This window comes from Channa argus, chromosome 7, assembly GCF_033026475.1.
Source record: "Channa argus isolate prfri chromosome 7, Channa argus male v1.0, whole genome shotgun sequence".
Taxonomy (NCBI): Eukaryota; Metazoa; Chordata; class Actinopteri; order Anabantiformes; family Channidae; genus Channa; species Channa argus.
In genome coordinates, this window is record NC_090203.1 from 5,302,205 (window position 1) to 5,326,466 (window position 24,262).

Consider the following 24,262-nt stretch of genomic DNA (forward strand, 5'->3'; position numbering starts at 1 on the left):
TTGATTATTAGTGACCGTAAATTGCTTGTAGGGGTGCATGAGTGTGAATTGGTCTGTCTATATGGTCTGTCTATATGCGTGGCCCTGGGGTAGACTGATGAACCTGTCCAGGGGGTACCCCACCCGTTGCTCAGTGAAAGCTGGCATACGGATAGGATGGGCAGATTAAATAATGGATGGATGGACCCTTAAAGTTAGTGTGCAGCTTAAACTAGCACTTCTCCCTCTTCCCGCTCTCTTGTAGCTTTGCTTCGGTCTTTACACTTTACACCTTCAAGTAGTCGACAACTTGAAATTTCAATAAATACCAATTAAATAATGAAACAGAAATTGTTGCTCATCGTTTTGTTAATCAGAAGGGCTTTGCCACAGTCAAAAAAAAAACATTTGAGAAAATGAATATGTTTGCACTGTTGCCTGGCTTCAATATTGCCTCTCTAACATGAACTCTTTTCTATTAAAAGAATTGGAGAATGTTCCATACTGCAACTTTAATTGGCAGGGTTGCCAAATGTTTTTGCCACATGCTTGTGGTTACAATTTGTTCATTTTTATAAATACTCAAAATTATTCGTTTTTAATTAAAGACAAAAGATTGTGAGAAACATACTGTATAATAGGTTATGCCCTGTCACTTGGCCGGTGACCACTGGGCCCCAGCAACCCTACCAGGATATGCACTGTACAGCTCCACACTGAACCCAGGTAACAGCCTACTGGGCATAAGAACCTACTGTAGCTCATTAGAATATCAGAATATCATCAGGTTTCCACAGTGATCAAGAAATTAAAAGCATGTGTCCTAGTCACACGTCAGTGTTATATTCCTATCTGTGCTGTGTGGCAGCTGACAGTGATGTCAACGGATCTCAGCTGGATGGCAGGAGAGGAAATGAAGCTAGCATCTGGTTCACCTCTCTCTGGCTCCATAACAATTACTTTTGCTGCAGTAGTTAGGTTTGTTAAAGCTTGCTGTGTTATTCTGCTTTGCTCTTTGGATAGTGACAGGGACATAACAGCGTGGACATTGCAGTCAAAAAAGTAAAGCCATCATCGTGTGTGTACAAAAAAGTACACACTTTTTTGGAAAACAACAGCTGCAGCTTCTTACAGCAGACAAAAACTTGGTTGATTTCCAAGAGAAATCAAGACTCGTCTCCCCAATGAAACCCTCCATTGGAGGATGTAATAAAACATGTGCTCCCTCTGAATCTTACAACTCCAAATTGGCACCGAGTTCGGAGTGTTTGTTTTGTTTTTTTTATCGCCCTAAGGCTTGGGATAGTACATTATCTCAAAAACGGCTTCTTTTCCAGTCTCACCGTTCAGCTGAACCCGATCAAACTTGGTTTTCTTACCATAACATAGATTCCAGCTCAATTCTAAATCACCACTCTTTCATTGGCATAATGTGCACCTTTAGGGGAAGGCGATTAGTTTGAAAAGCAATAAATTCTAAAGCGGATTTTGATATCACTATTCTGAGGCCTTCCAACGGAGATGGCTGCAGCTATGACACATACATGATGATGGCTCGACCTCCAGCTGTGCAGGACATCACCCATAATAATTGTTGTTACCTATTGCAGAGTGACAAAAGCAGTTGCAGCCAGTTAAGATGAAATCTATTTGAATAAGTTCACGAATTGAAACATATTGTGAGAAGAAGGCGAATCAATTTCTGGAACAATTTAGCCAATCAGTGTCTTAAGATTCTTGAAATGTGGCAGGTAGTAAAGCTATCATTTTCATCCCACAGGTGTAAGCTTTGATTTTCCAGAATGACGAAATGCATTTTGAAAGAGATCAAAATGAACTGACTTTTCAGACAGTTACAATCAGCTGTCAAACGTGCTCTTGACATATTTTATTAGAGGTAGGCATTCAGTTTCACCCCCCCTCTCCTGTGATTTGTCAGCAACCTCTTCATATAAGACCCCTGCTTTCCCAAATTCAATTTAGAAGAGTCCTCCACCAGTCAGTCAAACAGTTCAGAGTTTCATCTGGTAGTTTTGAAGCTGTGGATTTGGGCAGAGACACTGGCATAATTTGATGTCTCGGCTGGCTGACAAACACCTTCATGGTCATCTTTTTCCCTTCTTGCGTGGGTTGGAGAAAAATGTTAGAATTGCAGACAGAAAGACGGGCAGGCTCACAGTGAAAAGATTGCCATTTGGACAGGTAAATGAAAGAGAGCGAAGGGAGAGGGATGGTGCGGATAAAGGAGGAATACAGATAAAGGTAAGTAAATGTGGGGTTGTGGATGCCACACGTATCTAAAAAGGAGGCAAGAAGAGGACGGCAGGAAAACAAGAACAGGGGTGTGAGGAGAAGAAAGAAAATCAGAGAGAGAGAGAGGAGGGATCGGGGGCTGAGGATAGGTAGAGGCATAAATGCACTATTTGAATTATGTAAAATAGCTGCGTGGGAGAGAGGAGGTGTGCGTCTGTGTGTGTGTTATTAGTGCGACTGTGACAGAAGAGGCTGAGAGAGGGAGAGAGCAAAGGGAAGAGCACAGACAGATAACATGATCAACATGAAGAGTCGGAGTGAGACAGGATGAAATAGTGGGAAAATAGACCAGAAATAAGAGCAAATAAATGCCACCATTCGATGCATTTTGCATCAGGGGTATCATGTTGATATTGATTTCTCTTTGAGAGGGCAGTGCACTGAAAGAGAAAGCAAGGAGATGAACAAGCTGTGTAGATGTATAAAGCTTTCCCATCATCCGGCCGTAGTTTAAATGCCGTAAACACAATGATTATCCAAGCGGTGGTTCCTCTGGCTTTGCCGAGTTTTAGTCTCATCAGGTGCAAATGTGCAACCGGCTGCTGACTTGAGATAATTTTACATATTCATTGAGGACGAGTGTGTCCAACTGTTAAAAGTGTTCATAGTGACGTGGCTCTGTAGACATTCAGGTCAGAACGCTAACAGATAGACTAACGTTTGTGTCTCAGACAAGGGAACCAAAATGACATGAATCTAAAATAAAACCTGAATTTCTTACTTCAATTAAACATTGTGCTAATACAGGTGTGTCGGTCGAACTCAAGATGGACACTGATCAAAACCTGACGCAGCAGAACCTCAGACATTTTGTATTTTTATGACATAACATACTCTATTATAGACATACTAATCTCAGGTTGAAACCTTCTGTGGTCTGGGACGGTTATAAGATAAGTCACAACCGCAAAAAGCAAAGCCGACTGCAAGCTCTGCTCTGCTTCTCATAAAGATTATTTTAAACTTTAATATTCGTGACTGAGGTCGGCAACAACCAAGGGAGACCCACGTTAACTACAGCTTTAACTTGCTGTGTTTTACAAAGTTGCTTTAACTCCATGTTCCTCTGTAGACTTTACAGTCCTTGTCTGTGATTCTCCATCCAGGATCTCATCCCAAGTCTGTGCTTTGTTCGACTGTGCTTTTTTTTTTTTTTTTTAGCAAAGTTGTTTTGACTGGAGAACACGTGAGATTTCACAGTCTTGCAGAATTTGTTTGCATCGGGACTTCCACGGATCAGGTGGGGGCTCCTTCCAGAGACTATAAATCTGACAGTTGTTGGAAACTGTTTAAGTGAGACTTAGTGGGTAAAGGGTTAAAAATCCGACACGTACGCTCTCTTCCTGTTCCCACTGAGTGCATGGCTGCTATCAAAGTGAAGAATCAGAGGAATTTTTCAATTTTTTAAAATCAAACAAACCAAATAAAATGTGTAGATAAGACTTGATTGCAGGCTTTGATAAACCGAATGCAGGTTTGTGTTTACATGGAGCCAAAGTGAGACTGAAGTGAGTGATATTTTTCAAAATCAGTATTTTGAGGCAACAAATACTTGATAAACTCTGGTCGTACTGTATGAACTAACTGTATTAGCAAACTAGGACACATGCTGTTCGTTATATAGGAAATTGTTTTGTGGCATTAGTTTTGAATGTTTAGTTGTTCGTTTGAAGGAGTGCGCAGATATTTTTTTTTTTTTTTTTAAAGGCGATGTGCAGCTTTCGGGGATCAGACTACAGCAGTGCTGCCATCCTTCCCTCTGCTCCGCTCAGCCTTCAATTTGTAGTGAGGATATTACAATAACTAAGAGAAAAACGTATCAGTCAAGCAGTACAAAAAAAATCCCTTTGCCTCTGACTGATTAGAGGGCCGGCCTTGTTCGGGAACCTTTAGAAGATCGTATCTCTGCATTGCTGCTGACAGGGCTGTTTAATAAGGCTTGCTCCCAGAAACCACGGACGGCACCTGTCTATGTGAGGATGTATTTGGAGCATATTTCTACCGAGAATCGTTTAAAAAAAAAAAGAAGACGGTGGTACCGAACTGCAGTTTCAATTCTTCTTTTAATTGCAGTTAAGACGCAGCGTGTGCAAACAATGAGGAAACACACATATTTACAAGTCGGAGTTATAGCCAAATTATGAATTTTTCACAGATTTTAATGGCAGATCTCACTGCGTGGCCATGTTCAGAGCGCTTTTATCCAGAGCGCTTTACAGTGTTGCTTCTCATTCCCCCTTTCACACACACACGCACACCGATGGCGGTGGCTGCCATGCAAGGTACTGCCCTGACCCACCTGACCCACCGGGAGCAACCCCCGGGAGAAACTTCCACGCGCAGCCAGGAGGGACCGGGAATCGAACCACTGACCGCCCCGTGGTCTGTGGACGACTGCCTGGCCGGGCTGAACTACAGCCACCATTCGTCCCGTTTTCTCTCTATTGCCAGTCGCAGAAGTCTCTTTCATCACGCAGTGCGTGTACAGGGATTTGCCTTGAGGCCACCGATGCAGAGGCAGCTTTACATTACTGACATTTTGTTGAGTTTCTTGACATTTGGTGGGAGGACGACAGGAAAGTGGAAGACGTACTGCCCAAGAAGACCATATATACATTCAATGTCAACTCCGATTGGTGACGTAATAGTCCTGCAGTGGGAAAAACAGGCCAAGCACGTCAGCCAGACCTCCTGTGTTAGGTTTCCTGTTCTGTAGATGTACTTTTACACTCTTCTCTGTCACCCATCAAGTATAGGACAGGAGTTTATTTCCTTACTGGCCAATTCAATGCATTAGGCACCAACTTGCCAACGGAAGTCAATAAGTGCTTTGTTTGTTTAATGCTCACTCCTCTCTATCCACGCTCCCATCTCCCAGACCACCCCCCCGCCCCCCCGACCCACCCCCACCCTTTCCCCCCTCCCTGCCTCCCTCCCTCCAGCATGCAGACTCTTAGCATTCTCCTCATCTGACGTCCAGACAGAAAATCTATCTCTCCAATCGTCCCTCGCCCATTTTGTCAGTCCCCGCCCTTCAAAAGATGAAGGTGATTATGGGTTTGCGTGTGTGTTGCAGTAAATGCAGCAGTGACAATGGATGGATGTGACCCTACATGGTTATATTCTGCCTTTGCTCCCCTTTGACCTCTATCTAGCTTTCATTCCCATCTTTCATTCCTTGAAGAAGACTGTCAATAACATCTCTCCTGTAGCTGTTTATTTCCACGGCGCCCCCGTCTTTCTCTCTCCACATCTTCCTGCTCTACCTGTTACAGCAGCCGCAGTTTTTGGTGCTGTCCTCATTTTAACTTTGTTGTTTCCTTTGCACTACTCCCGTAATAGTGTCTTCTGTTCACCCTCTCCTCTTTCTTTCTCTCACAGATCATCGCGCCCGGCGAAAGAGCATAGCCACCGGGAAGCAACCCAGCATGGAGGTCCCTCCCACTGCCCCTATTCAACCCTTCCGACAATCCGTGAGTAACCTCCCCTGTCCCCGGCCTCGCTCGCTGCCTCCATCCCTCCCGCTGTCCCTCCTCACTCCTCCCGTCCTGGGGCCGCCGCACACCTGTGGCCGTAGGGCCAGTGGCACTCCGCCTCACCCATTTCCCCTCTCCCTGGCCGTCTCCCCTTCTTTTGCCTTGTGCCAGCAGCACCAAAAGCGCTCCAAGAAAGGGCCAGGCACACCCTCCCTTCCGCTCTCACTGCCCCTCTCTCCCTCCCTTTCCTTCACCCTGCCCCACTCTCCTGCCGCCTCCTCCTCCTCCCCCCCTTTCTCGTACTGGGGCGGAGACTGGAGGGCTGCCGGTTTGAGTCCAGTAGCGGGAGGAATGTCTATTGCACCACTGCCCCCTGTTGAGGTATGTGACAAACATGGCTGAGGCAGAGACACGATGGCTACTTTACGTTTACGTGCATCACACATGTTCACATACGCAGGTGTTGGTCTGACAGGTGTGAGGAGGAAACATCTCACAGTGTAGGAAACATCTCAACACGTTTCACTTTTAGTCGGTGTCCTACACGCTAAAGACCCATACCAGTATGTGTGTAAGACCACCTTCCCTAACTGACTATTTTAAAATGTCTTATTATATATTTTTTTATCCTATGAATTATTTCTCCCACCATATAAAGCATCTGTTTTTCTCCATTCGTTTCCCAACTGCAGGAAAATCAATAAGCAGCTCTTAAAAAACATACTTTAGTTATGTAATTGAACATATTAATCTGCATGAATGTTTATTATGTGCTTGGTAATAAGGTTTAAGTGCAGATTAATTTAACAATGCACTGCACTGCTTTTTTTAATTCTCTATTTGCATCTCCATAAAGGACATAAAGACATGTACTGTATATATGAAACAACCCTCCTTCATGACAACATAACAACATCTGTATCATACATCCACTGTTTCTGCATATGCACACCAATACAAACAGTCCCAGTGTATCTATCTGTCTGTGTGGCAAATATTAGTAGTAGTATTTTGTATTTTTCGGTTAATTCACAGTGTTGTCAGCGTATTTACTCTGATGAAATAGACAACTTAAGTTTCAAGAGACTGACAATACAATTTCATCTCACAGAAATGAATGCAAACTAACGGATGCTTTGAATGTCAGGGAAAATATGTCCAAATTTGTAAAACAGCAGTATTACAAATGGTAAACTTTGATGTATATTAAATGTGGCTCGTCGTAAATTGACTAAAACACACTAAGCGCCTGGTACGATTCTTTAATGTCAAAAAAAGAGAAGCGCAAAATAAAAATTGTGCTGACAGAGAGGAGCTGGCAGCAAAACACCAAACAGAAATGCTCTGTTTATAGTTTTATTAATGGTGACTCAATCATAAGTTATCAAATGTGCACATAAAAGAATAGATTGCTGTCTTATTAAGTTACTGACAGTAGTCTATAATGTTGGCCATCTCCTTTCCATTATTCCTGCTAGTGTTTGCTTCCTGTCACTGCAGCTGGAATGAGCAGAACTCGTTTTCCTCTCTTCAATGGCCCACTCACCGCTGCAATATGAAACGCATCTTTCATAGAGCAGAAAGTTGCAGATGCCAGAAAATCCATTTGAGCAAATGTGCAGCCTTCATTTGGGTGGTCAAAGTTTTGGTGTTTTATTGGTGTTTGGATCATTGCTTGATATTGCATTAGAGTGGCCAGAATGAGTGTGGTTCTCTAATTGGATGAGCAGGCCTGAAGCACAAAGGAGAAGAGTCATAGCCTGATTCGAGAATGCAAACAAAAGGTTTTATCAGCTTTTGTGATTGCCTGTACACCACCTTACAGGAGAAGTACCCGTGCATACCCATTCTGGGCGGCTACGTTTACTTGCTTAATATGCACAGCTAAAATAAGCCACATATATCTGCACGTCTTGCCATGTGCATGCAAACATAGCCAGTAAAGATAATACCGGCTTTTCTTTGTCTGCATTGAATACTTTTACATTTTTGAGGCCGAAAGTGTCCAAACGGGGCAGCTAATCAAATTAGATTTAGTCATGCAGGCTATTAGCTTGGAACCAGCAGATGGAGCCAAGTCTTTAGTCATATCCTTAAGACAGGCTTCAAAGCCATTCGACTCATGCCAGATGACTATGTGTCATTTCCTTCCAGTCACTCTCCCACTGAATAATGCTGTTATGCTGTAGGTATATAAATGATAATACTCTAGGTTTACAGGACACACCTGAGCTCCTTTCAAGCACGATGGTAGATAACATTTCATGCGTCTTTTAAGTTTCTTTCATAGGTAAGTAGGGTTTAGAGGGTGAAAATAGCCTGGAAATGTGACATTTATGGTCTACGGATCTAACAGTGTCATTATTGTAAGTTAATGATATTAACAGAACAGAAAAATGTTTTTTTTTTTTTACGTGCAAAATGCTGCAACTAATGATTGTTTTTTTTTTTTATCAGTCTTTTTTAATTAAGAGGTCTAAAAAATAAATAGAGAAATATGCCAAAATGTCACAATTTGCTGTAATCACATAGCTAAAAACCAAAGATATTTAATATATAAGCAGCACATTTATAAAAATTGCTGAAGGAATAGTTCAGCTTTAGAAGTGTTGCATCTTTTAATGGTGCAGTAGTTCCACTTTTTTAAAATTGCTTTTTAAGAAAGAACAGAAAATGACACAAAGTAAAATAGACTTTCTCAACAAGTGGAGCTAGAAACCAGGTACAATTTTGATAATTTTTTTGTACTAAAATAAACATTTCGATTAAGCTGATGTTGAATAATTACTGATGATATTCTTATCCAAATACATGTTTTGATCCCATGCTATGTACTTATTAATGGGCTCATCTAAGGAGGCTTGTGTAAGACAAACTGATGCTCCTGTTGCTGGACTGCATGGCACACTAATGCCCACCACAGGGTCTGTTACAGCACCGCAGTTCCCTGTGGCAAGTGGACACGTGTGGGTGTGTGAGTCCTTGTGTATAATTATAATAAACCTTGTGTTCTCCCCCATCATGCATCATGTGTTTCATTTGTGTGTCTCCCATCTGATTTCGGTGTCACTCAAAATGCATCTGACACAAATCACACTGACACTGTGGGACTCATCAAACATGTCAATCTCTCCCGTCAAACCACCCCTGACTCTTCTGTCCTGTTTTCACTGCTCGTCTTTGCCGACTCATGCTGTCTGGATAACTCGACGCCACGCGTGTCCTCCCTCTCCGTCTCCATCTGTTTGCCCTTGTTGTTGCTCTCCTCCTCCACCTGCTCCAGAGTTTCCTCAGTAGAAGGTTGAAGGGCTCGATCAAGAGAGCTAAAAGCCAGCCCAAACTGGACCGAACAAGTAGTTTCCGCCACATGATCCTCCCCCGCTTCCGCAGTGCCGACCAAGACAGGTCAGTAAGAGTGTGTGTGTGTGTGTTACTCTGCTGTGTCTGTATTTTATCCCTTCACTGTGCAGATGCATTTAAATATGAAATCTTGCTTTGTGTGTTCCTCCTGTACACTGAGCAGTGAGTAACCCTTGTCCACCACAACATTAATACTACGCACTGATGTTAATGTCGTGGTGGACAAAGGTCAGCATGCACTGTGTGTGTTCTGACACCTGTTAATCATGGCCAGTCGGACTTGACATCAACACCCACCAACTCGCCAAATGCGGGTGGATTTTAGCAGTGGCAGGTAACACTGCATCTTCCACTAGTTACTTTGGTTACTTAAAAATTTTATACATATTTTTAGAAGTGCAGTCCCTAAAGTCCTGTCAAATAATTACAATGCGACGCTACGACACTAGAACTCCCATGAGCAAAAGCTGGACACAGTGTTTGCTCACTGGTCCATTGTGAAGTCAATGGTCTACTGTGAGTGATGACACAACACTGTAAACAAGGCCACATCATGGTGGAGATGTGACCTGGAAGAGATGTCGCGGCACATAAAACGTTTTTTTTTTTTTAAAGGGTTACAAAACCTGTCACAGTTCTCACAATATTGAGGTCTGCAGGCGAAGTGAGTTCACGGACACTATAAAATGTAGGTCATCTGTGTTTCATCAGAATGTGGCTCTGTGCGAGGTGTTCAGGCACTTCACTCATGTGGAAACATGACAAGGCGACGGCTGTACGGACTTTAGATATATTATTGAGGGAGGACCACAAATGGCTCTATTAGTGCGTCAAATGTCCTGCTTCACAGAAAGTTGGAGTAAGAATGTAGAATTTACACTTTGCCCTTATGGTGTCAAGCAGCCAATTGTGTGCCACAGTGCATGGTGAGATAGGCTCTAGCTTCTGAAGATAAGCGGACTGCTGGATCCCGTTGGTTTTGTGGAGGGCTGTCTAGATATTTTGATCACTGTCTGTCTGCCTGTGTCTCTTTCTCCATCTCAGTCCCTCACTATGCACTTCTGTCATCTCGAGCGCTGTTTCTATCAATGTGTCCATCTATAGTACTTCTACCTCTCCGTCTCTATTTCCACGTAACGTTATTATTAGTGTTTTTATTTTCACAGTAGTGTCATTAAAATCATTTAACACTTACCACCTTCTCTGTTTGTGTCAGGGCAGAAAAACACCCCTGCTCTCTCTACAGCAACCAGTAGACAGCCATATGGTGGCTGTACAGACCATAATGAGTCAGTAGGAGATTTGTTTAATTATACCCCCTCTGTATCTGGCGACCTTCGGGCACAGCAGCACAAGAGATGCATGTTATTTTGCTTAGGGAAAAAATTAAATCACACTTTAAAAAAAAAACAAGTTTTTCCACTGACTTTTTGCTTCTGTTGCACGAAAACAACAACAGTTTGTCGTCATGTTTTCAGATCCATATTGATAAATGGTGTCGATTTAATGAGAGAAATAAATGAAGGATGGTGTTTCAAGATTTTGAAATTCGCCCAATAAGTGACAGTATTGTGTTTTTCCATGGTGCTGCAGCTAATGATTGTTTTTCTTCATTATTCACCTAATATGTGATTTAAAAAAAAAAACGAACAGTAGCAAATCGTCAAAGCTGACAAGCTGAAACTGCTGAAAGTTGGCTTAAAGATCACAAAAGAACACAAAACTGTTGTTAATTAGTTTTATGCCATTCGACTAATCAAAAAAGTGGTTAATACTGTGAAGCCTTAATGTTTTTCTATATGTTTCCACTGTTACAGCCAAGACAAACTTAAACTTCAAATGTGAACAAGGTCGTCTTGATAATTTAAACCCAGGGCAAACGTGCACACAGGGGAGCAAAAAAACCTTGTCTGAGCCAGGTGTCTGCCAAGGCTGGTTTCTGCATGATTTATTCATTTGGGAAGATTGTGGATGTCTATTATTCCTGTTTGGTCAGAGGAGAAAAAGTCAAGAGCCTTGTGAAGCCGTGGTTGTTTGCCAAGCCCTGATGGCTGATATCCATTTTCACAGCTTCTGGTCTGCTCTAGATGTTTTCTGTCAGGAATGTCGGCGAACATCTGCAGCGTTGTTCATTCTTCCTCATTCTTGTTTTATTTACCCAGAGAGAGTTTGCTGGGAAAACGAGCCCCCCCTTTTTTTTATTATGGATTGAAATTCATGCAAATGTGCCTGTGGGCTCCGAAACAGGTTCTAAAACCTGCAATTATATGTATTTTACATATATTTATACAATAATTAGTTGTTTTTTTTAATACAAATGTTTCCTTCTCACATAACACTGTAGGCCACTGTGAGATAATCCAGCAGAGTTTCTGTGCCCTGACAAGACCCAAAGGGAATTTTACAGCCTTCTGTTTCACCAACTCTAATCCACTCTGTCATTTGTTTTTTTTAACCCACTTGAATCTGTTGAACATTTTAAAATAATAGATTTGTCGATTAGCCCATGAATAATGAAATAAGCATGTCCCAATTTCCCAGAGGTCACAGTGGCACCAAAAAATGTCAATCTTCACCAGTTTTTCAGCAGTTTCTTCCGCTCGTTTCAATATCTCCGAATATGTGCTTTTCTCTGATTGATCAGTTGGCTGAACCTCACTTTCAACGCTTTCAGAAGTGAATATCTCCGCCAGCTGTTTATTGAGCCTGTGTGACCGGAGGCTTCCACTGCATCTCTTACATCAGGATAAGTGTTGGAGTGTATTTGTGTTAAGGCAATATGTGAAAAATGACGCACAAACAGTTCAAAATTTGTACATTTTTTATTGGACATGTTTGATTGTCGTATAGAACAAACTTCAAGTGATACAATTGTTGTTAGTGTTTTCTTTCTTCCCTTAAATTTCTTTCTGTTCTGCAGAGGAAACTAGAAACATTGCACATAAAAAGTTGGCCTCTGCCTAATCGACCCTCGTTTTTAGTGATCGCTCCTGCTGCGGTTGTTTTCTCAGATGTGTGGTTCGTCAGTCTTGATGCGTTAAATACAATTTGCAAGGTGTGTTTGCGTGTCTTCTTTTCTTGTCTCCCCACTGAGACCTTCTTAATCTCTCCATCCACTTCAGCCCTTTAACACCGTTCCCAGCCTTCTTTGTCTTTCCCCTAATTCATTTGATCTAACTTTCTTCCTCTCCAGAGCATCCACTGTTTACATAATCAATGTGAGTTCCACCGAGAGGTCCTCTCTCTCCCGATCCCCCACCTCTCACCTTGGTCTCTCTCTTGCCTTTTCTTCTCTCCCATCCTCTCATGACTTCCCCCACTCTTTCTCTCTTCTACTCTGAATTCCCTTCGATCTGACTCATTCCTTTGGGTCTATTTTTATCTCTTCCTCTCTCTCTCTGTCTCTGTTCCCCCCCCCCCCCCCGGTCCCCTGTAATCAGCGCTCTGTTGATGAACATTATGATTGAACACAGACAAAAGCAGTGTGAGCACGCAGGGGAGACGCTGAGAGTTGGACGCAGCGCGGAGGATATACACTATCTTTTCTACAGCATCTTCCCTTTTTTTGCTCATTTCCATCCCCCCTTTTATTCTCTTGAGGGGCTTCTACACACCTGACCATCCCTCCACGCTCTCTGGTTAGACTCACCCTTCTATCATACGTCCGTCTTTTTGACTTGCTCCTGAGCTGGTCGGTAATTTCACATGCTTCCGTGCGTGCATGCGTGGGTGGGAGTCGGTGCGTAGGTGAGCATGATGGGTGGGCTTTAGTGGTAACCTCGGTCACTTAGCGTGAGCCCTTTGCAAATGCGCGTCACGGCTGATGATATCATTAAGAATAATTTTAAAATATTGTATGCGGAGTTGAAAAGACTAGAGAGATCTGCAAAGACAGCTTAGTCAAAGATTAAAACACGTGGTAATGGAATACTGCAGTTAGTTACAGTAACTCACTGAGGAAAAAAAATCATCTTTTGATCAAGTGTAATTGCTGACATGATGCAACCAATCGCATTACAATCCAGGTTATAATGAGTGTTTCAGAATTGGAAAACAGAAAATCAGAGCTTCTTTACTGTCCAGTCAATCTACTTGATTATCTTTCAATTTCAGCCCATTAACTTTGTCACATAGAGCCTTTTTCCTGTCTGCCCACTTCACAGCTGTCTGTTAAATAATTACATGTTTTAAATAATTATTTTTTTAGTTGCCGGAGGACTTTATTTAACATTTATTATAAAAGGTTAAACATTTTGTCCAAACTGTGTTGAAAAGTAATTTCCAGTGCTGTAAGTTGAGGTTAAATCTGGAAGGGCGACTTCACCAATTTTCAACTTGCTTTCCATGGCTTTAGTTTAAGGTGTAAATGTACATTAATGCTTGTAAACTTGCTTCCTCTGACTTCCCTATATCTCCACTTCTAGCTGAACTCCTCCAGATGACATCACCGGGAGGAGTTTTTCATCATTAGGAGTTTAGATGATGTCATCTGGAGGATCTCTTGAAAAGCACACACTTAACCATGATTACAAAGTCCATAGTGTGAGCAACAAGATGACATAATCAGAACTGAAGGTTCCTCCAGGTGATGTCATCTGGAGTCGTTTTTTTTGTTTTGGCTAGAAGAAGAGAGAGATTTTATTATATGGAAGGCAAAGGGATGTTTATTGGCATAGAGAAGTGAAGGCGTCCTTTATCGTAATCGGCCTTCACCAACAACTTGTCTCAAAATAAATATAATAACATGTTCTGGATAGAAGTTCTTCTTTTTCTATTCTACAAAACAAATCCGTGTTCTTTCGATGTTTGGTGCAGTTTGTCATTATTCAACTTTGTAAATATCTGTTATTTATTAGAGGGCTTCTTTCTGGAACCAGATACTCACACACTAACAAACATGGCTTTAATTGTGCAGTTTAACACATTTGGCAGCACAAATCTCATAGACAGATAAAAAGAAATTTCCTGTAGTTTCTTTCACAGGCTTGAAACTTAATGCCACCTTCAATAACAGACCTCCCTCTTTCCTTTCCACATCTGAACACAACTGTCACGCCCCCCGCCCCAGGACCCGTTTGATGCAGAGCTTCAAAGAGTCCCACTCTCATGAGTCCTTGCTGTCCCCCAGCAGCGCTGCTGAGGCGCTGGACCTCACTCTGGATGAGGACGCCATCATCAAGCCTGTCCACTCAAGCATCCTGGGACAAGAGTACTGCTTTGAGGTGAGAACTGAGCGGAACATTGTGGACAAAGTACAGTGTGCAGGACAATGAATGTGTTGTTCCATCCTGAGCAGTGACAGTGATGTGAAATGAAAATGTTTTTTCATGTGGAATAAAATAAAGGGAACAGGGACAATGAAATGAGCCTTAGTCCGTACATAATTTGCTGCAGGAGGCTCAGCTTTTTCATCACCTTTCCATTAACGGAACATAGCATGAAAGGTTGACAATGAATGCAAGACTTTGTTTTGGCGCCTTAGTTGCAGTCTCCATAGTTACTAATGGCTGTGGTTGTTGAATTTACCATTGGCTATAACCTCAGGTGACTACGGCATCGGGAACCAAGTGCTTTGCGTGTCGCTCAGCCGCAGAGAGAGACAAATGGATCGAGAACCTGCAGAGAGCTGTCAAGCCCAACAAGGTGAGGGGAGAGAAAGGGATGCGGTAGAGGAAGAAAAAAAAAAAAAAAAGGATGAGCCCTCTGTCTGTGTGTCTCTCTCTCTCCTCCTCGTCTCCCGTTGTTGTCTGTTGTCAATAAGAGCGCACCGCTTCATTTCTCTGTGTGAACTCCATCCTCGTGTCTGTGTGTGTCTGTGTTGAACAATGTAGTCACTTCTCCAAGCAAATATTGAAGCTGCACGAGATAATGTTGCAGGGTGGAGGATCGAAATAGCTGTTTGGAAAATATTTGACGTCTACGAATCAAGTACTGTGATGTCAGTAAATTGCACACAGCAAGCTCACGTCTACCAGACCAGCGTGTCTGTGATACTTGATACCGAAGGCAGAAGAGGCAAAAGATTGAACATTGATGAGTTCAGCACCTTTCCCGCTACTCGTAAGGAGACGTGAGCTCTGAACAACAGCCAATCAGCAGATTTGCTCTTAAGTTGCATTTTCAAGTGCTTTAAGAGATTTTCTCCCATTCACAAATTTGCTGCTTGAGAAAATTCCCTTCATAAGTGGTCATGACCTGACTTATTAGTCTGCTTTTCTTTGCAGGGGAAAAACCCCCAAATCACAACCCCTTAATCTGAATGAAATTAGATTAAGTGGCAACAAAGTGAACTACATCAAATATATATCAAAGACAGACGCAATGCAAGTGCAGTCACAAGTGCATCACTAGCTTTTTTACATTTTACAATTATTTGTGATCATTTTGGAACCGCAACTTATGTATTTCAGTAGGGAAACTGAAACTGAGCAGCTGGTCCAGGATCATCATTCACTGCAGTGCACCTACTGTAGTCTAGTGTACAAGCATTCTCCTCTATTATCTACATGACATAGACCACTTCACTTTTACAAGATGTTTTTAGCGTCTCCCCTTGTTAGATCACTTCCTGTTTGCGGCTCCTCTGATAACTTTCGGCTCCTTCAACACCATCTGTGACTCTTCTAAACTTGTCAGGTTTCATATACTGTTTTCTGAGATCGGGACCTAAAACTCTGGAGTCTTCATTCTACTCTGCTTGCAACATTTTTGTAAATAAAACTTACAAACCTTTTTTTTATGCTGATATACATACACATCGTCCCAATGAGGTGTCATTCAACATGCTGAAGGTTGTGGAGTTAAAGAGGTTTAGTTAAACCAACTACTCGCGTGAACAAACTTCAGAGCAAAAATAGAGGTTTTAGTTTGTACAAAAATGTTCTTGCATCTCAGTGTCCTTAGGTCCTGACACCAGTTTCTAGTCAATTAGTGGGGAAGGAAATTTTACTTTTTTCAGCTCTACTATATTATTTATTAAGAGAAGCAGTATTTTCACCCCCCAAAAAAATATTTTACAAGTGCAAATTTAAGGTACTTCAATTATATTTGAACCTTTTATTAAAAATGAAAAAAACAAAAAAAAACAAAACATCTCAGCTCTTTATATCAGCTCAGTGAAATTAGTATCCACAATTTCACCCAGATTTCAGAAATTCGGTGACATTTTCCCACATCTCCCCTTTGTGATGTTAAAAAAGCGAGCAGCGATGCCACACGTGCAGCTTTGATGACTATCAGGGACTTAAGAGTTATTAATCCAGACTGAGATGGAACGTCACCCAAGGCGAAGACTTTGTCCAGATGCTCAAGCCATGGGGTTCCTGGCTGAGTCATGGAGCTCCAACGTCTCCATGTGGAGGCTCTCTTCAAATGCCCCCCCCATCAACCCCCACAACTAAACAACACGCACCACGGATCCCAGACCAGATGCATCGACAGAGATAAGACTCACCGCTGAGACAGGGATTATCATTATGCTTCTAAACTTTCCCGAGCCTTTTAATTCCTCTGATTTCCTTTTCAAAAGCAAGGGAACGAACTCCACCCTGCTCTAGTGTTTTACTAGTTTATTGATAGTAAAATTGAGATAAGACAAAAGCTATGGAGGATGTGACATAATATTAAGGCAGAAGACTCGAGCCCATGCTGGTGTTGCTGCGCTGTATGTGCACTGGCAAACTGAGCCACCAGATGCCCCACAGCATTCAAACGCAGAATTTCGGAATTAATTATGCCTTGTGTTTGGCTCTGGTTATCAAAGAGCATACAAATGAAGAAGTTTACAACAGTGGAACTCACTGATGCTCACATATTGAGCTGTCTAAATTAGGACTTAAATATTCTGAGGCAAACAGGGCTAACAACTGTGGCATTTCAGTGCCCCCCCCCCCCCCCCCCCCCCCCCACGCTCACTAAAACCTCGCTGTGCAATCAACACGGCGCTCTCTCCACCCATGGGGGACGTCAAATGTAGCTTACATTCATGATTAGGTAGTGTAGCTGTCCTGGGAAACATCATCACCATTGTTTGTCCCTCGTTTTTGCAGCACATGTGCATTGTATCATTTGTCTGTTTATGCGCTTGTGTGAATTACGTTTTTCAGGCCCCTCACTTCTCTTATCCTTCATATCTTTTTCTTTTTTTCTGTCTCTGACATGCTGTCTTATGTCTCTGTATTGAAGTCCAAAGTTCAAAGCAATTTATCATGTAGAGCCTACAATCAGACAGTAACTCAGCCGCCATGTCAGAAGTCATTTCTTTCCTGTCCCGTTTCTCTGTTCTCCTGAAGGCTGACCTGACGTTGCCCTTTATTCACACACACCCTGTCTTTGCTTCCACGTCTATTTTCTTTAATCTTTGTCATATTTTACGCTGCACTGTATCATCTTCTCTCTGCACAGCTTTTTAATGACTCTATTATTAGATGCACTTGACCTTACTTGACCTGACTTCGTCTCTGTGCAGGACAACAGCCGGAGGGTGGACAATGTGCTCAAACTGTGGATCATCGAGGCCCGCGAGCTTCCAGCCAAGAAGCGCTATTACTGCGAACTTTGTCTGGACGACATGTTGTACGCACGCACCACCAGCAAACCCCGCACCGACACGGTTTTCTGGGGAGAGCACTTTGAATTCAACAACCTGCCAGCCGTCCGCAACCTACGCCTTCATCTATACAAGGAGACAGACAAGAAGAGACGCAAGGTAAGAACTGTGGGGTAATGATTGTCATACCAGCAGCGTGTTAACATTAGATTTGATTTATTTTATCGTACTTTTGCTCAAAGTCACGATAAGTGATAATAGATTGTAACATCCTATAGCTTGAGTTTGAGGGAAATCCAAGTGTTTTCAAACCACGGTGAGTCCACAACCGCTTGAAAAGAAATAAAAGCAGCTGAAATAATTGATGACATAATCACTGAATCATTGCTATGGTTCAACAACCTTATCAACCCCCTGCAGATACTTTGTAATATGGCCATTTTGTGTTATTTGTTTTATATTCGGACCATTTAGCTTATTGTTAAAAGAAAAAATATATATTTTGTATCAAGAGGATGAATTATGCGCCGCAAATGTGAGAGTTTTAATTCTAAACATGGTGGTACGTGATTGGCCCCACCATACCAAAACAGCTGGTTTCTTACTTCAGACGACACCTTTTGACATTTCCAGTCATTTACATTTTTTTTTTAAGGTCTAAAAACACATGACTATAATATCTACCTCTTTCCCTTTGATGGAAAGAGCACATACTTAGGACTTGTGAGCATCCCCATCTCAAGCATCACTGGACGTCAGTTTGTGGAGCAGTGGTACCCGGTCATCCAGCCCAGCGTCCTCACAAAGGGAGCTGGTGTCGGAGGTGGGAAGATCATCAACGCATCACTACGCCTCAAATCCCGTTTCCAGACCATGAACATCCTGCCCATGGAGCTGTACAAGGAGTTTGCAGAGTACGTCACCAATAACTACCGCACTCTGTGTGCTGTGCTGGAGCCCGTGTTGAGTGTCAAGAGCAAAGAGGAAGTGGCCTGTGCACTGGTGCATATACTGCAGAGCACAGGCAAAGCTAAGGTACAGGATAAGATTCCTCTATTCAATATTCTCTGATCTTTAAGGGCGACTTCACCAATTTTCAACTTGCTTTCTAAGGCTTTAGTTTAGCGTTTAAGTGTACATTATGGCTTTCAAACATCCCTCATTAAAACTCCTCTATATTAAAATATTTCTCTGCTTCTAGCTAAAAGGTTCCTCCATGTGACATCACCTGGAGGAGTTTTTTATCATCAGGAGTTCAGATGATGTCATCTGGTGGAGGTCTGGAAAAGCAGGTTGACCATGATTACAAACTCCATAGAGTGGGCGACGAGGTGCCATAATCTGAACTGAAACTTCCTCTATGTGATGTCATCTGGAGGCGTTTGTTTCGCTAGAGAGAGTAGAGAGATATTTTAATATTGGGAAGTCAGAGGAAAGTTTAATGGCATTCATTTACATTCATATACCACCCAAACTAGAACCAAAAGAAGCAAGTTCATTATGAGTGAACGTGTCCTATAAGACCAAAAAAAAATCTAGTAATATTTTTTCCTGTCTTCTCTAAATGGAAGCCAAATAATTTAGTTCTCCTAATTGCCAGGACTTCCTTTCGGACATGGCAATGTGTGAGGTAGACAGATTCATCGACCGAGAACACCTTATCTTCAGAGAGAACACTCTGGCCACCAAAGCCATAGAAGAGTACCTCAAACTGATCGGACACAAGTACCTCAAGGATGCTATAGGTGAGCCAGGGTCGCTCGTTGTTTGAGTTTGTCATGATATAGACTGAAGCAGCAATTTTCACTCCAATTTCACTTTAAAATTATAGAAGCTGTTAATTAAAGGACACCAGCCTAAAGATATCATTCCTTTTTGTGGAGGAAGATTATTACTTTCCTTCATACTCACGGCTAAACTTTATTTAACGTAGTTCTGCATAGTGTTTGATATTTGAATTACATAACTGCCCAAGCTCATCACAAATGCCTGACGTCTAGCAGAGCAGTACAGTGGAAATATAGGTTCATAAAAAGAATGGAGGGACTTGAGATGTTGTCCTCATCAGTTTCATTAAAGAATTGGAAAGTATACTAAGAAAGTACACTAAATTTAGCATGGGAGTTGTGGTTGTAGGCTGCCAATAATTCAGCTCCCCTCAGTGCGTTTATTCACGACTGGCCTTTACAGTATTTGTTTGTGCTGTCCACGCCTCCAGCCAGTATTTGCTTTTGTATGAGAATTTACTGGAGCATGTTGGCTAATTAGTCTGCCGCCAAGGGGTTTCAAGCTATGTCATATCTCTTTTACTCTGAATGAATCCTAATAAACTTTTGCATTATGACTTTCTTGTTGTTGCTGCTTTCTGTGTTAACAGCACTGAATTGATCTTTGTTATAGGTTCTGTTGTTTGGTTGTTACTAATGAAATGTCATTTGTAGGGGAGTTCATAAGGGCCTTGTATGAGTCAGAGGAAAATTGTGAAGTGGACCCCATGAGAACACCACCCTCCGTGCTCCCAGACCAACAAGCCAATCTCCGAATGTGCTGTGAACTGGCACTCTGCAAGATCGTTAACTCCCATTGGTGAGTAGTTAGCAAATTCAAACAACATATTGCTTTCAGTTCTGTTAAAAATAGACTCGGATTCTTATTCAGAGAACTTCCACGCTTTCCGTCCTTTCCTTATATTTTTATCATCTTCACAGTGTTTTCCCCCGGGAGCTAAAGGAAGTGTTTGCCTCCTGGAGAGTGCGCTGTGCTGAGAGGGGTCGGGAGGACATTGCCGACCGTCTCATCAGCGGTTCCCTCTTCTTACGCTTCCTGTGTCCTGCCATCATGTCCCCATCACTCTTCAACCTCACCCAAGAGTATCCCGATGAGCAGACGTCACGCACACTCACTCTCATCGCTAAAGTAGTGCAAAACTTGGCAAACTTCTCCAAGTCAGTTTTATTTTATTTACAACCTTTGCACTTTGCAGCCGGACACTAACAAAGTCAAACCTAAAAACGTATACTAAAAACCAATTTCTTCTGAAATTACAAGACAACAGTCCTCTCTAAAATGAAATATGCATTTTTTAAGTCAATAAACAAAATACTAAACTGATTTCGCTTTTAACTATGTCTTTCTGTATTTGCTGTTAAATTTTTTATAATACTTAATAATAAATGACAGTATCATCTGCATATTGATACATTGATACATGATGAAAGTTATCAATATAAGGGTCAGAAACTAAACTCTGAGTTACACCTTCACACTCATGCTTTCAGAAAACTTTTTTTCATTTTAAGCCTTTGAAAACTAGCATGTTTGTTCACGGTTTCAATATATGCAATCGAATGTTGCGCTACATAAATTTTGACAGGCAGTGAGTGGCAATTTTCACTCTCTTTCCCAACTGTGCATCATAAAATGTTGCATAATTTGCCAACAACAAATTTGAAGTACAGTTTTACATTAAGCGCAGTGATGCTGAAATTGTTTTTAGGTGAGAACCACTATGCTATATTTTTTAATCATAACCACGGTGAAAGCTGAGTTACTGGGGTTAAAAGTCATACTCTGGGCTATTTATGTGGAAGATAAATAACCAGATTTACAAGAGACACACAGATACGAACACCTACTCATCACCTTCACGACATTCCTCTCCTTCCTACCTGCAGGTTTGGCAGTAAAGAAGAGTACATGTGTTTCATGAATGAGTTTCTAGAGATGGAGTGGGGCTCGATGCAGCAGTTTCTGTACGAGATCTCCAATCTGGACAGTGTCAGCAATGCAGGTGGTTTTGAGGGATACATCGACCTGGGCAGAGAGCTGTCTATATTGCACAGTCTCCTCTGGGAGGTCATGGCTCAACTCAGCAAGGTGAGAAAGTATAATTACTTTTATAGCTTTAAACAGTTTAAGTTTTTTTTTAAGTTTTCTCCATATATAATACTAAAAATGTATCTGTTTTTAGAGTAGTTTACATTTTATTTGCCTTTTAATTGAATAGATTTTTTCTATGCAGGATGTTTTTGTAGTGATTGTTTATTTTTGACTAATACTGCTGTATTTTTGATGCATTAATACCTATTATATCAGCATCAGTTTTGCATTTGTGTGTCGTTTTAAGATGTCTTGTCTTCAAGCACGGTATTGGTTTTGCAGTCATTCGTTTTTCTACTTTCTTGGCAATATTATCTCTTTGCCATATAGATACACCTACTCTGTACTGTACATGTAAACTTGATAATATGATGCAGTGCAAAACAATATGACGATTTAAATTCAATTAAATTGCTAGACTTGAGTCACACCAGTGGTTTTTCCTGAGCATTATGTTTCACAGCTGTTTGTGTTGCTTTCTTCAGCTCTGGTACAATACTGTGCAGACAAACTAAACTAAAGTCAGGCTGGATATGTCACTTAAACGTTGAATTTCAACCATTCACTCTGACAAACGTCTCACTGATCTTTCACCTGAAGCCTGTGGTTACACGAGGCTGTAAATCATTAATCAAACTTGAGCTGTCATTAAGTTACAGACACCAAGTAAGTGGAGGTGGAAATATGACATTTTAATGAAACGCTTGCATTGAATGACCAAAAAATAATAATAATCTGCAGCAAAGCTCTTTTTTTTTTCTTTTTACTTTAACCACAGGATGCCATTATAAAACTGGGTCCTTTGCCTCGTCTCCTGAATGATATTAGTATGGCCTTGCGTAACCCACACCTCCAGAGGCAGCCCAGTCATCAAACAGACCGGGTCCAGGAGAGACAGACAGACAGGCTGCTGTCACGGCCAAGCTTCAACAGGGGCATCTCATCCGAGTTCCAAAATCTCATGATGAGAGATCTTAATAGGTATGTGACATCTGCGTTGTGACTATAACAGCCGTGTTTTCCCAGCGAATGGAGAAATGCTTACGCTCGTAATCCATTGATCTTACCCACCGCTGTTCTCCAGTTCTATAGATATCACTCGCTTACCTTCCCCTACCTCGACCGGAGGGGTCATGCCGCCCCGCTCCCAGATGAGTTTCCAGGACCGTGACCATCCTCATATAGCGTCCTCCAAAGACATGTTTTACGTATCACGCCCTCCCCTGGCACGATCCAGCCCAGCCTACTGCACAAGCAGCTCAGACATCACAGAACCAGACCCTAAGGTGAGTTTTATCACACTGACTCGGGGGAATTATCATCCCATCCACTAGGTTTATCTTTACCAAAGTGAGGTTAGTATGACGTGCATGTTAGTCATACTTAATACAATCTGCCATCGTGTGATCGAGGCTATAGTATATCATGACATCTGCTTTTTTTCCACTGATTCACCACGCAACTCATCCTAGCGGTATTTCCTGGGAAATACTTTGAGGCATTCCGATATCCAGGCCTCGCGGTAAAAACACCCGCACCACCCTCACCCATATCATCCGTGGCCGCCTAACATAGCAAGTAGCAGGGGGCACACTAGCCTCTCATATCCCTTATTATTTAGGTGCTCAGTGTCAATAAAAGCGTATTTATGATGGACCTCCAGGATTCCCGAATGAACAGCGTGTCTAACCTGCAGTCGGTGGACATGCTCAACTCCTCCCAGGCCTCCATCGCCGGCATGGGCAGCTTCGGAGGGCTGAGCAGCGGAGGCGGTGGCGGCCTGGGGTCGGGCCTGAGCAGCCAGCTGCGGGCCGGTGGGAGGTTGTCAGCTGGCTCTGGCGGCTCCAGCATGTCCGGCGGCCTTCGGCTGAGCCAGCTGAGCCAGATGGGCACCACCACCGACTCGCTATCCCAGCAGCAGCAACAGCAGGCCGCCGCCATGCGCTACCCGCTTTCCTTCCAGAATCCCCTCTTTCATCTGGCGACTGCTGATGGGCCTCAACAGCAACAGCTCCATCACCAGCACAGCCGGGCTCAACCTCCAGCACCACTGCTCCTGGCCCCAGAGCCTGATCCCTCTCACCAGTCCTACATCCCACAGTTCGCCCATGGGGGGTTCTCTCGCAGCGAGGACCTGTCCACCCTCAGGACCAGGGACAGTGACCTGGGCCAACCCAGCATCATCCATTCACACAGCTACAGCGACGACTACAGCAGGGCAGAGTACGGACGCAGGCAGATGTCCATGCATGTGCAGGTAAATGTCCATAAATATTCACCAGTGTCCCATGACATCTTAAAGCCCCTTTGGGTAGATTTGCTTCCTATTACTCCTAATTCTAATTACTTTACTTTACTTTATTCTAATTAATCGGTTCTAATTGCATGGTTTTAGGGCTTCGCCTAATCATTGTTAAATTATTGATTTTTGTTTGTTTGTTTAAAAACACAGAAAATTGTGAAAATGTTTGTCGCAGTTACAAAAAAAAAGGTGTTTGAGGTGCTTTTTTAATTTAGTCCAAAAACCAAAGATATTTATGTGAAAGCAAACAGACAAAAGAACCTAATGCTTATATTGATAAGCAGTTAATTGATTATAAAAATTGCTGCTGATTGACTCAACGATTCATTTCAGCAACTGTAGTATTCCGATCAAAATAGTCAGTATCTCTGCCCATTTACATCAGAGTCTTCAGACTGTTTAATG

The 24,262-nt window shown here is 42.3% G+C and overlaps 1 protein-coding gene across 14 annotated transcripts in view; it reads left to right on the plus strand.

Moving 5' to 3' along the window:
* The window catches only part of syngap1b (synaptic Ras GTPase activating protein 1b), a 119,984-nt gene that overhangs the window by 72,540 nt on the left and 23,182 nt on the right, over positions 1-24,262 (plus strand). For 9 of the 14 annotated variants that reach the window (XM_067510304.1, XM_067510303.1, XM_067510307.1 and 6 more), the window contains 13 exons: positions 5,674-5,765; positions 9,052-9,173; positions 14,197-14,350; positions 14,673-14,771; positions 17,596-17,835; positions 18,382-18,711; positions 19,277-19,421; positions 20,118-20,262; positions 20,385-20,621; positions 21,351-21,552; positions 22,334-22,536; positions 22,640-22,841; positions 23,219-23,812. In XM_067510304.1, coding sequence (XP_067366405.1) covers positions 5,674-5,765; positions 9,052-9,173; positions 14,197-14,350; positions 14,673-14,771; positions 17,596-17,835; positions 18,382-18,711; positions 19,277-19,421; positions 20,118-20,262; positions 20,385-20,621; positions 21,351-21,552; positions 22,334-22,536; positions 22,640-22,841; positions 23,219-23,812 — 2,765 coding nt within the window. Of the gene's footprint in view, positions 1-5,673; positions 6,150-9,051; positions 9,174-14,196; positions 14,351-14,672; positions 14,772-17,595; positions 17,836-18,381; positions 18,712-19,276; positions 19,422-20,117; positions 20,263-20,384; positions 20,622-21,350; positions 21,553-22,333; positions 22,537-22,639; positions 22,842-23,218; positions 23,813-24,262 lie in introns of all 14 variants that reach the window. The other 5 variants (XM_067510316.1, XM_067510305.1, XM_067510310.1 and 2 more) reach the window with 5 other exon arrangements.